Source organism: Magnusiomyces paraingens, assembly GCF_902498895.1.
Source record: "Magnusiomyces paraingens strain CBS 517.90 genome assembly, contig: contig1, whole genome shotgun sequence".
NCBI lineage: Eukaryota > Fungi > Ascomycota > Dipodascomycetes > Dipodascales > Dipodascaceae > Magnusiomyces > Magnusiomyces paraingens.
In genome coordinates, this window is record NW_022474067.1 from 3,539,209 (window position 1) to 3,551,680 (window position 12,472).

The 12,472-nt window shown below is 37.8% G+C and overlaps 7 protein-coding genes across 7 annotated transcripts; 3 read left to right on the forward strand and 4 right to left on the reverse strand.

Annotated features, from left to right (window-relative positions):
* Nucleotides 1–1,400: 1,400 nt before the first annotated feature.
* Nucleotides 1,401–2,726, forward strand: SAPINGB_P001044 (uncharacterized protein; the record flags this gene model as incomplete). The annotated part of the gene is made up of 1 exon (XM_031995767.1): nt 1,401–2,726. The coding sequence occupies one exon, from the start codon at nt 1,401–1,403 to the stop codon at nt 2,724–2,726; it is 1,326 nt and encodes a 441-aa protein (XP_031851658.1).
* Nucleotides 2,727–3,113: 387 nt separating this feature from the next.
* SAPINGB_P001045 (uncharacterized protein) lies at nt 3,114–3,634 on the reverse strand (the record flags this gene model as incomplete). The annotated part of the gene is made up of 2 exons (XM_031995768.1): nt 3,114–3,201; nt 3,378–3,634. The coding sequence occupies 2 exons, from the start codon at nt 3,632–3,634 to the stop codon at nt 3,114–3,116; spliced, it is 345 nt and encodes a 114-aa protein (XP_031851659.1).
* Nucleotides 3,635–3,829: 195 nt separating this feature from the next.
* On the reverse strand, nt 3,830–4,252 carry SAPINGB_P001046 (uncharacterized protein; the record flags this gene model as incomplete). Its single annotated transcript, XM_031995769.1, has 1 exon — nt 3,830–4,252. The coding sequence occupies one exon, from the start codon at nt 4,250–4,252 to the stop codon at nt 3,830–3,832; it is 423 nt and encodes a 140-aa protein (XP_031851660.1).
* A 432-nt stretch (nt 4,253–4,684) lies between these two features.
* SAPINGB_P001047 (uncharacterized protein) lies at nt 4,685–5,915 on the forward strand (the record flags this gene model as incomplete). The annotated part of the gene is made up of 2 exons (XM_031995770.1): nt 4,685–5,288; nt 5,341–5,915. 2 exons carry the CDS (start codon nt 4,685–4,687, stop codon nt 5,913–5,915), a joined length of 1,179 nt encoding a protein of 392 aa, XP_031851661.1.
* A 341-nt stretch (nt 5,916–6,256) lies between these two features.
* On the reverse strand, nt 6,257–6,796 carry SAPINGB_P001048 (uncharacterized protein; the record flags this gene model as incomplete). The annotated part of the gene is made up of 1 exon (XM_031995771.1): nt 6,257–6,796. One exon carries the CDS (start codon nt 6,794–6,796, stop codon nt 6,257–6,259), a length of 540 nt encoding a protein of 179 aa, XP_031851662.1.
* A 1,740-nt stretch (nt 6,797–8,536) lies between these two features.
* SAPINGB_P001049 (uncharacterized protein) lies at nt 8,537–9,076 on the reverse strand (the record flags this gene model as incomplete). The annotated part of the gene is made up of 1 exon (XM_031995772.1): nt 8,537–9,076. The coding sequence occupies one exon, from the start codon at nt 9,074–9,076 to the stop codon at nt 8,537–8,539; it is 540 nt and encodes a 179-aa protein (XP_031851663.1).
* Nucleotides 9,077–10,768: 1,692 nt separating this feature from the next.
* SAPINGB_P001050 (uncharacterized protein) lies at nt 10,769–12,334 on the forward strand (the record flags this gene model as incomplete). Its single annotated transcript, XM_031995773.1, has 1 exon — nt 10,769–12,334. The coding sequence occupies one exon, from the start codon at nt 10,769–10,771 to the stop codon at nt 12,332–12,334; it is 1,566 nt and encodes a 521-aa protein (XP_031851664.1).
* Between the last annotated feature and the right edge of the window lie 138 nt (nt 12,335–12,472).

Sequence of the window (12,472 nt, forward strand, 5' to 3'; positions counted from 1 at the left end):
AAAAAAAAAAAAAAGGGGGGAGAAGAAGTAATTATGATGGTGAGAGAGAAGAAATTAAGCAGCTACCTAAATTAGACCAAAGTCTGGCAGTACCGAAGAGAGTCTCCGAGTGGTCAACTTCAATTCAAAACCGTTCAGTTCGGTTCAGCCCAGCCAGATAGCTCTCGATATTGAGAATTGAGAATTGAGTCCAGCCAGGTAAAGCAAATGGACAATTCTGGTTAAGTTTTTTTTCGAGTTAAAAAAGCTTAAAATCCGAAAAGAGCATTAAATAGCCAAAATAGGAAATTCAGTGACCTCCACATTGGATCAGCCGCTCATGTTGGCAAAAGTTTAAAACGCCAAACTAAAGACGAGCCCGAGAATTAAAAAAAAAAAAAAAAAACCATTTTAAAGATTAGATTATGTATATGAATATTTTATTATTATACTGAACATTTTGTTTTTTTTTTTTGTGCCTATGTATATATATATGTATATATATTTATGTTGTGAAATTTCCACAAACACCTTCCCATCATACCCCCCACTCTAACCCAACCTAGCCAGCCATATGCTATTGTTATGGGCGTGCGTCTGGCGTTTGCTAGTCTGACGCGCCAGAAAAAAACAATAGCAAGGGGCACGGCTATTATTTTTTTTTTATATATTGAACAGCCGCACATTCTCGACTTTCTTTCACTCTCTACCAAACAATATTTTCCAGTCCCACGCGCCCTTCATTGCCAAAAAATTATTTCTATATAGAAATTGCCCCTGGGTCGGTTAATGGGTGAAATTAATAATTCGACTTTAAAAAGAAAAAATTAAAATAAAATAAAAAAACCTGTTTCGGTTTTTAGAAATAATCTCCAGGATATATGGAAATAGCTACCTAAACAATTGAGAATTGATAAAAAAAAAAAAAAAAAAAAAAAAAAAGAGAAGATCCAAATTTTTAAAGAAATGGTCAATCTCCAAAATAATCATAAGGCAAGCATGAAACTACGCGTCCCCTTTTGATTAACTAGAAGGTGAAATTGAAATTTTTCAAATAAAAACCTCCCTAACCCAGCCCTCCTCCATCAAATTTGCTTTTGTTTGAACCCAAATGTGAAATGTCCAGCCGGCAAGCCACTCAACCACCTACCACAGGGGCGTTTAACATGCATAGTCCAGGTCCCGTGATTAAATGTATTCAAAACGCCCTAATGACGTCGTCAAAAAGTAGGAGCCGCTTAGTAATATTTCTCCTTTAACATATTTCTGTTGCAAACACTCACCAGTTAAATAGCTTTCATAAAAATTCACCTTTTGTTCTTTCCAAAATCAAAAAATAAAATAAAATAAAATAAAAATTTTTGTGCTGCGATAATAAAATTTTTGACATAAACCACCCATTTACACATTAAATATTAGACATGCCAGCTTTATTATCCCTACATTCCGAAGCTGCTCCAACCGCCCTGCTACTGGCCATTGCTTCGGCCCTTCTTGGCGCTTACTCAGCATATCTCGTGATTGATTTCCGGGACGCGTCCCGACACCCTCGAGACTCTAAAAAAAATTCCTCCTCTCCTTCTACACACCCCATTCAACTAACCGATCTTACATCTTCAAAATTATCGACTATCCCCCTGGCCCCGCTCCAACCTGTCCGTGCTGGCGTCGAGGAGCTCATCGGCAACACCCCTATGGTTGAGCTGCGATCTCTTTCAGCTGCAACCGGTTGTCGCATCCTCGCCAAACTCGAGCTCGCAAACCCAGGTGGCTCCGCAAAAGACCGCGTCGCTCTTGCCATCATCGAAGCTGCAGAAGCAGCCGGCCAAATCTCTCCCAATTGCGGTGATGCCGTTTTTGAAGGCACATCGGGATCCACAGGAATTTCTCTGGCTATGCTAGCCAGCGCCAAAGGCTACACCGCCCATATTGCTCTCCCAGACGACACCTCCACAGAAAAAGTTCAACTACTAGAAACCCTCGGGGCAGTCGTCTACAAGGTCCGCCCAGCCTCCATCGTTGATTCGGACCAATACGTTAACTTTGCGCGCCGCAAAACTAACGAGATAAATGCTGCTGCAGATGCTGCTGCAGCTGCAAACCCAGAAGCCCCACGTCTCCCTCGCGCTGTTTTCGCAGACCAATTTGAAAACGAGGCAAACTGGCATACCCACTTTAAACACACAGGCCCAGAGATTTTTGCGCAGACTGATGGCGGGAAGCTCGACGCATTCATCACTGGAGCAGGCACTGGCGGTACTATTGCTGGTGTCGCACGTTTCCTTAAATCAACCATAAAACGCTCTCCTGGCTCTACCCCATTCCGTGTCATTCTCGCAGACCCACAAGGCTCAGGGTTCTACAACCGCATCAAGTACGGCGTCATGTACGCACCCACAGAACAAGAGGGCACCCGACGCCGTCATCAGGTTGATACCATCGTTGAAGGCATTGGCCTCAACCGCATTACCGTCAACTTTCAGGCCGGTGAGAAGTACATTGACGATGCCGTGTGTGTGTCTGACAAAGAAGCTCTCCAGATGGCCAAGTGGCTCGTTTCACACGATGGCATTTTTATCGGCTCTTCTTCAGCAATTAACTGCGTTGCTACTTACCGCACTGCAAAGGCTTTGGGCCCAGGCCACACAATTGTCACAATTCTCTGTGATTCTGGGTCTCGTCATCTCTCAAAGTTTTGGAAGGAAGCTCAAACCGTTGAACCGTTGGAATCTCTGGACAACCTATAATCGAAGTCACGTGCTTGATAGTTTCCTGCAGTTTTACCAACAAGCTATTTAATTTTTCAACAATGTAATCACATGTAGTTAGTAAAATGGTATCAGATTGGTATCTTAGTTTAAAGCCTATATATAGTTCAGGATCGGGTTGTCTTTTGAGATCAAACTTATCAAATGTGGAGGATTTGCGTGAGGAAGAGTCACCAAAAAGGAATTTAGCAGCACCAGAACCTTTGCGTGGAAGATATTAATCAGTGTTGTGTAAAACTGGTTTACCATCAGGGCCAAATGGACACTGATTGATGGAATGATGATAACCACACCAATTGCACATTGGTTAATTTGATTACAGGTGTAAGGGCGGTACTGTTTCTTATTCTTGGTGTCTTTGTTGTTCTAGACAACGGCAGCATTAACTTTCGACTTATCAGAAGGTGGATCTGAAGGAGCGGGGTTAGGTGCATATCTGTTACCCTTATCAGTTCTATTAGCAAAAAAAAATCGTCATTACCATAAGCTGCTTTTTCGGCCGCCGGTGAAGTGAAAGAACAAAGTAGAACACGAGAGATAGGAATGTTAATAAAATTAATCACAGGAAATGGTGAGTTTAGATTTTTGGTAAATTCGGTGTCCCTAGCCTTAGCGCTGCAACTATTCCACAAATTGATAAGGGTGTCGAGGTGATCGACAGTTTGGAGTGGCATAGCCCTAACTTGCATGAAAATCTCTTTAAAGGCTGGTTCAATGATGGGATTTCTAACTTTTTGAAAATATTTGCTGTAGATGGTTAGTGGGAAGTTGAAGTATAAGGCTGTGTTGTAACGGACCAAATGGGTTTCTTTGAATCTTTCGACATAGTTAATTTCTTCCTTTATCTTAGTGGCAGTACCTTCATCAATATTGTCAACATCACCCATATGGTAAAATAGACTCGAAAAATATCATGGTATTCTTTGAGTACATCAAGGAGCGGGAGGGGCTTAGGTTCCCAATTGTGGTAATCACGTAGGAGACTGTAAATATTGTCACTGTTGGGTTTGCTGGTAGCATTGGCATTGGGGAAAAGTTGTGCAAATGATTTAGCAGGAACACAAATTTCTTCGATCAAACCTTCAAAATTTCCAATTGAGTGGCGATATGTTTTGAGACCAAATCGCTGAATCAACGCGGAGACCAGGGACTGTTGCAAAAATTAAGTTGTAGAGTGGCTGACAGTTTTCTTCAACACAATAAGATTTGCATCCAGTGTCCTTAGTGTAAGTCCAAAGTTCCTCTGGGGTAGACGTATGTGGGATTCCCAACAATCTATTAAGGAACGAGGCCTTGGGATGGCAATTGAAAGCCCTGGCAAGTAATGATTTGTAGGTTTTGGCGCTAAACTTGGTAGTCCTGGAGGAGAGTGTGAGCTTAGGGATAAATTCATCATTAATCTGGAAGACAAGACTCATAGCATCCTGCTGAGCCCAATATACAGCCGCTGCATCATCATCGGTAGGATTACCAGAGAAAGGCCTAGGAGTGAAGGGCTGAGACATGGTTGCAGGAGGAATTAGAGTGGTTTTTATTTTTAAAGAAGCTTTTTGATAGAGAAATTAGCTTTTAACCTGTGGAACTATTCACGGAGAATCGATGAGGATTTAGAAGAAAGTACAGAATTATGTAAATATTTATACTATTTGGAGTTGATTACTGAAGTCCGGGTAAGTGGTTCCTGGTTATCTACAGGGTTCCGGTAACCATACTTCGACAGTAATTTATTAATTTTGTAGTACAGTTAAAGAAATAAGAAAGAATTAGATTATGTAATTTCCAGAAAACAAAAAAAAAAACAAAAAAAACTTGTTTTTATTAAAATAAATAAATAAACAAATAAACAAACCAACCAACCAACCAATATATACAACAACCTTTAGGAAGACAAAAAAAAAAGAGAAATAAAATACTTTCCTTTTGATTGATTTCACAAAATGGCTAAAGATCTTGATGCTCTGATTCTTGAAGGGTCTAAAAAATACGCCTTACGCGATTTTGAAGCGGCTACTGAAATCTTTGCAAAGGCTTGTGAACGTTACTCCGAAACTCATGAGACAGACAGCCCCGCGTTACTTTTTCTCTACGGTCGGTCATTGTTCCAAGTAGGTGTCAGCAAATCTGATGTTCTTGGTTCCAGTAATGAAAATAAGGAAGATAAGGACGACGAAGAGGCCGACGAAGAAGATGAAGCCAAGGAAAAGAAGCCAGAGGTAGCCAAATCAACAGACAAAGAACCCAAATCCAAGTTCCAGTTTGCAGAAGACGAGATTGTCAAAGATTATGAACAAGAAGATAAAGAAGAAACCGAAAAACAACAACAAACAGGTGATGAAGCTGAAGCTGAAGAAGAACAAAGCGATTTGGAAGCTGCTTGGGAAATTCTAGATACCTCTAGAGCACTCTTTCTAACAGAAATCGAAAAACAAAACAAACTGCTAAAGGAGTCAGACTCACAAGCAATCAAAGACAAAATTGAGGAACTTGAAAAAGGTTTAGCTGAAACTTATGATGTTCTTGGCGAAGTTTCTCTCGAATCAGGTATGTCCTAACCATTCAATCTCAACAATTCACTACTAACATGTTCCCATAGAAAACTTTGAGCAGGCAGTTCTCGATCTTCAGGAATCTCTGAAACTGAAAAAGAAGCTCTACGCACCCACATCATCCCTCATATCTGAAGCCCATTTTAAACTTTCGCTAGCCTACGAGTACTGCGTTGACGACCCAGAGCACCCGGCTAGCAAGCCCCATGAATCATCGACGACAGAAACAGCCGTCAAAAATAAGCAGCGTGCTGTTGAAGAGATGGAAGCCGCCATTGCCATCGTAACAGCACGGGAAAAGGCTGGTGACAACAAAGATGCAACTCTTCTGCACGATCTTGAGCTACGTCTCAATGACCTCAAGAACTCAATCAAAAACGGCGAGGAAACAGATAAGCAAAAGGAGGACGTAATCAAGGGCCTCGCAGGAACTTCTGCGTCTTCTTCAGCACAGGATGTCGCTGCTACACTTGTGAAGCAGTCGATTGCACAGGCAATTAGCGGTGCAACTGATCTGAGCGGGCTTGTGCGCAAGGGAAAGAAGAAGAAGGACACCGCGGGAAATAAACGCAAATTGGAGGAAGATGAACAAGGTTCAGACAAGAAAAAGGTGTCACGATAAATCAGTGAGGCTGGAGAAAAAATAATATAAGTAGGGTTAGGGAAAATGTATTTTGTAGTGAAAAAAGTGTAATTTTTGGGTTGGAAATGAAAGCTTTTATGAGGTTACAATTCATAAAAAAAATTTAAATGGAAAACTTTACAGTTATCAGAAGGCTAATAAATATGGGTTGGTGTTCGATGAACTTTTAACATATATAAAATAATGACAAGGCTTTCATTTTAGGATAAATATTTCATTTAATAGTAACAATATATGATGATACTAACAATAAATAGTGACACTAACACATAATAAATTAACATAAACTCAATATTTTGAGTTATACATCAGCCCAACATTTAGTTAGACTTGGAAAGACGAGCCTGGAGCTGAGTAATGGCATGATCAAGACGAGAAGTGTTGACATTGAATCTAACAGCTTGGGCTCTCAATGAAGTAAGTCTGGTGGTGTAAGCGGCAGCTGCAGTTTGCATACGATCTTCAGCACCACCAACCAAATTGCCGATGAGAACCTCAGCACCGTTGGTAACAGATTGGGCAAAGGGACCAAGAAGAGCATTTCCAACGGCAAGGGAAAGACCACCCGTGAAGGGAGCCAAAGCGTGGGCAACAGTGGCAATGGCATTGTCAATCTGGGAATCAGCACCAGTGATTGCAGCAATGATACGGTCAGCGTTGTGGGGCTGGCTGGGGTTAAGTTGCATTTGACGGTTATAAGTCTCAACAACTTGTTGGTGGTTGACCATGGACTCATGAGCACCTTCGACCCAAGCATTGGTGTTTGGGTCAGGGAAGTTAGGAGTGGATTGCTGGTTAGCAGGAGCAGCAATGACAGCAGAAGCAGCAACAGCGAGGGAAAGAGTCTTGAATGAAACCATTTTTAAAAGCGAGTGAAAAGTAGTTGGAATTTGAGGCTTAAGAAGCTGTAGTTATTAAGATTGAAGTAGAAGATCGAGTGATGATGAAAAGAAGAGAAGAAAAAAACAATTTCGAAAGGAATTTTTGGCTCTTTTTATATTCAAAAGTTGACGAAAAATTTAAAAGGCTTATACATTCTAGTTCTTTTCGATTACAAACTAAAAAAACTTCTAAATAACACATACTAATGTAAATATTTTTTTTTAATTAAACAATAATAATTCAGGGTGAGGTTTGAACAGTCAGGATTTTGACAGATATAAAAAATGTAAGTGAATGTTTCAGAATGCCGATGATGGTGCCCTTCGACTAAAATTAATCGACAAAAATTTTAGTAGAAATTAGGTCGGCATTTTTTTGTACAAACAGACGATTAAAAAAGATTCCCTTTAGAAAGCCTTCAACAAAATGAATGATTTTTTTTTCTTTTAACTATGTAGATATAATCATTATAAAATCTCATTTTATAAGTAAAACCCTTGAAGTAGTTCTAAGTAAGTGTCAAAGAAAATAAAATGTCTAAATATGTTTAATAATATCGAGTTCCATAAGATAAAGCATTCATTTTCATATGCCTTTAATAACTGATTCAATATATACCAGCAAACATTTTAAAGTCACAATTCAGTCTTATAAATCACAGGTTCCAGTCTTTGTAAAACATCAATTTTTTTTTGCTAATCCATATATCCTTATTTACCACTTTTCATTGTTTTCTTTATCGTGTTGTGTTTCGTTTAAATGAAAATATCTTTATTAATATTCGGCTTAAAACTTAAATTTTATACATGCATTTTTTTTCTCCAAAACTTTATTTTTTTAACAACAATACATATTGCTGATCAATTATCCGGTTAACAAATAAAAGTTACTTTTTTTTTTCTTTTGTTTTTCTTTCTTTTTGGATCACCTCTCATTACATTCCACTTATAGAAAGGTCGTCAATCAGGTACCACGTTTAATATCGTATTGTAAAAAACGATAAACAATAAAAAGTCTATAAATACAAAGTTAGGATACAATTTGATTTTCATTATAATGATTTAATTGAAAAACTTCCAAGAATCACCTTTAATTTGAGAAAATCATTTGAGGGACACTTGAACAGTATCAATTTATCGTCATAAAATTCTTTTAGAATATGGGAAAAATTTTTTATGGCATTTATTTTTTGTTTAATAGGTTTTGGCCCATAATAATTTAGGCTATGTTTCAAGGAAAATGTAAAAAAACAAGTTGAAATTTTATTTAAGCATGTTTAGGGATTGTATATTGTACCAAAATATACCCCGCGGGGTTAAGAAAAATAAATACCAAAACATTCAAAAAAAATAAATTTCAAATTAAAATTCAACAGCCTGCTAACTTCCAGATGTGTTTATATTTTTATTTTTTAATGCTTTGAATTACTACCAGATGATGGCTTAAGCCCTGTTTGAATTATTCACTGCTGCTCTCTGCTTTCATCTGTACTGGTGGAATATTTCACCTATTAAATAGCTTAGTTATGAGCCTTAACTATTACGTAGCTTACAATTTCTAACTTTTATATTCATTGTGCCTGACTGATAACAAAAGATTATAAAAAGATTCTTTTAATTGTTAAAAATTATTAATAAAAATTTATTAAAAACCTATAATATAAAAGAGTTTAAAATTCACATAAACTAAATATTTTAAACTACAAGTCAGTCTAACATTTAGTTAGACTTGGAAAGACGAGCCTGGAGCTGAGTAATGGCATGGTCAAGACGAGAAGTGTTGACATTGAATCTAACAGCTTGGGCTCTCAATGAAGTAAGTCTGGTGGTGTAAGCGGCAGCTGCAGTTTGCATACGATCTTCAGCACCACCAACCAAATTGCCGATGAGAACCTCAGCACCGTTGGTAACAGATTGGGCAAAGGGACCAAGAAGAGCATTTCCAACGGCAAGGGAAAGACCACCCGTGAAGGGAGCCAAAGCGTGGGCAACAGTGGCAATGGCATTGTCAATCTGGGAATCAGCACCAGTGATTGCAGCAATGATACGGTCAGCGTTGTGGGGCTGGCTGGGGTTAAGTTGCATTTGACGGTTATAAGTCTCAACAACTTGTTGGTGGTTGACCATGGACTCATGAGCACCTTCGACCCAAGCATTGGTGTTTGGGTCAGGGAAGTTAGGAGTGGATTGCTGGTTAGCAGGAGCAGCAATGACAGCAGAAGCAGCAACAGCGAGGGAAAGAGTCTTGAATGAAACCATTTTTAAAAGCGAGTGAAAAGTAGTTGGAATTTGAGGCTTAAGAAGCTGTAGTTATTAAGATTGAAGTAGAAGATCGAGTGATGATGAAAAGAAGAGAAGAAAAAAACAATTTCGAAAGGAATTTTTGGCTCTTTTTATATTCAAAAAATGTTATGGTTTTTGTTATAATTTTTTTTTATTCTGAATCTTTTGTCAATTAATAATTTAAGTAGGTATTTCTAGATAATAATTTTCTTTTTTAATTAAACAATTCTTTCTCCCCAGAAATTATTTTTAATAAATGAACATCAAAACAAAAAAGAAAGATGAAAATGTTTCACATTGTGCTGATTATCGATGAAAATTAAACGAAAATCACATACTTGGCTTCAGTCATCCTAACAGTTAAACCGTTGACAACTGATAGACATACATTTAATTCAATAAATCAAATGATATTCAGTATTAATAAGCAATAACAGAGGCATATTTTTAATGTGATATTGTTGTTTAATCATTCATACTAAATATTTTTTTAAGTACAATAGAAGAAAAATTTCTTCAAGACTCATTATTTTTGAATGTTTGAAAGCGGATCAATATTAAATGTCCATTAATTATGAATATACATCATATATGCTTCATGGACTATTCACTAAGAATAATGAGTTCAAAATTAAATATTTTAAGCTTAGTAAATAGCAAGTTCTGGTTTCAGTGAAACATTTTCTTTGGATTATTTTTTTTTGTTTATTGCTTTGGCGTTTTGTTTCGTTTAAATGAAGATGCAAATTTCATGCTCCGCTTAAAACTTATAAATTTAGCATTTGTCTTGAATTTTGTAAATTCAATTCAATGACTAATAAATAAAGGTTATTTTATCTTTAGGAAATTTTTTTATCATATATTTACAAAGACTCAAGCTCCAGCCTTCAGAATATACGACCTCATTGAAACCGCTAATTTGCTGTAGTTAATAATAATGCTGATGTTATATACTTCTATAACCATTGAATAATAATAAGCAAATCAAAATTGGTGCCATCTCTTTAATTTCCAAACTTTAAAAATCTACGTTTTATGCGTGTACATATTCAGTACGAACTGTTTTAATCTGTGCGCTTATGATAACTCAGAGGATAGGTCCTGATGTCAGCTTACGAAAAACAGGAGGAAGCAGTTTGTCAGCCCCAAAAATTCCCGACCCATCTCAACTTATCTTCATGAAAGCCTGTGTATTTCTTGATTATCTCCCTCCAAGATGTAACTCGCAATTACCTCCAGGCTAAATAGAGTAAACAGAAGAGGTAGCATTCCTATTCACCAAGGTAGCCTGGGAGGGTTTAGCTAAAGTGAGCACCCCTGTAAAGTTTCTTCTTGTTGGGCTGTGGTATTTTTTTTTTGTTTTTTTGCATGTTGTTACCGCCGATTATCAGGATTTTATGCCTTAGGTAAAAAAATTCAAAAACTTCAGATATTACCTCACCATTTGTCCTAATAACTAGATCAAAGCTTGTTGAAATCCTTTCAATATGCATGAAAAAGAGCTGCCCATGAATTCCGTAAAATTCCAAAGTTATTTGTGCCATTTTTTATGCTTAGAAAGATGAAAAACACCAAAATCATGTAAATTCAATCACTAAAAGAGCCCTATAAAAGAATGAGAAAATTTCTGAAATCTCTTGAATTTTTTGTTGGAAATCATCCTCAACAATGTTTGAAATTCTAAAGCGTCTAACTTTTTCTTTTAAAAAAGCTTCTTCCTTCTCTTCCACAGATTCTGAAAAGGGTATCTCTCCTGGCAAAGATATTGGTGTAGTTTCTGCAGTGTTCCTTATCTTCAACCGAATGGTTGGGACAGGAATTTTTGCTACACCATCAGCCATTTACTCTCTCTCTGGATCTGTAGGTGCATCACTGCTTATGTGGGTAGCAGGAGCACTTATTGCTGCTTCTGGTCTTGCTGTATATCTCGAATGGGGAACTGCCATACCCAAAAATGGTGGTGAAAAAAACTACCTTGAGTACTTCTATAACCGCCCTAAGTTCCTCATGGTGTCTATGTTTAGTTTTTATGGTCTTTTGTTGGGTTGGGCAGCCTCCAACTCTGTTGTATTTGGTGAATATGTTTTAACTGCTGCAAATGTGCCAGTAGACCGCTGGAATCAACGTGCTATTGGAGTGGCTTGTATTACATTTTGTTTCTTGATACATTCATGTCATGTTAAGACTGGTCTCTGGATTCAAAATGCTCTTGGTATATTTAAATTGGTTGTCATTGCAGCTATTATCATCACTGGAGCAGTGGGACTTGCTGGTGGTTTGCCTTGTCCTAAAACAGATAACTTCGTCAATGCATTTGCAGGGGAGAAGCCAAGTGGTTATGGTGTTGTGATGGCACTTTATAATGTCATTTGGTCTTTTATTGGTTACTCAAATGCAAACTATGCTCTTGGTGAGGCTCGTGACCCTGTGCGCACACTTCGTATTGCTGCCCCGCTTGCTTTAATTGGCGTATCAATTCTCTATCTGCTCGTTAATGTGTCTTACTTTGCTGTTGTTCCAAAATCAGATCTTGTGTCTAGTGGCCGAGTACTTGCTGCCTCTTTTTTCCGTCATGCGTTTGGACCTTCTGCTCAGCGCGCCCTCGCAGCATTTATATCGCTTTCTGCACTTGGTAACGTCATGGCTGTTATATTTTCTCAGGGACGCATTGTTCAAGAGTTAGCTCTTGATGGTATTTTGCCCTTTTCACGCTTTTTTGCTTCCAAAAAACCGTTTAATTCTCCAGCAGCTGGCCTATTTTCCCAGTGGTTTGTGTCTGTAATAATCATGGTAGCTCCTCCTCCTGGAGATGCCTACAACTTTATTCTCAATGTTATCTCGTACCCGTTGGCTATTATCAATGCATTGGTCGCTTTTGGTCTTCTTGTTTTATCTATTCGCCGAGAGAAGTATAACTGGTTCCCTCCAATTTGCTCACCAGTGCCTGTTACAATATTTTTCCTTATTTCCTCCTTGTATCTTGTTGTTGCACCATTTATTCCTCCTTCTGTGGCAAGTCAAAGTGTTTACGAGCACTTGCCATATTGGCTGCATTGTGCTGTAGGGATTGGGTTTTTCGTTGTTGGAGCGATTTACTGGGCTATTCGGTTCAAGGTGCTTACTCGTATCTGGCCAAATAAGTTTCCAGAAGTTCCCATAAGTTTTCGAAATGAAGATATCAAAATCATTGTTGACAATAAGTTGAGCGATTCTGATGATTCCACTGTTTGTTAATGATATTATAAGATTCCATTTTTTTTTTGGTTTGGTCTTTAACAAGACTTAAGTATTTGTTAGTTTTTAATTTATTTAATATTTTGTATTTAAGAAAAAAATTTTTTTTTTTGAAAATCTGGGGAAATGAAGATATTC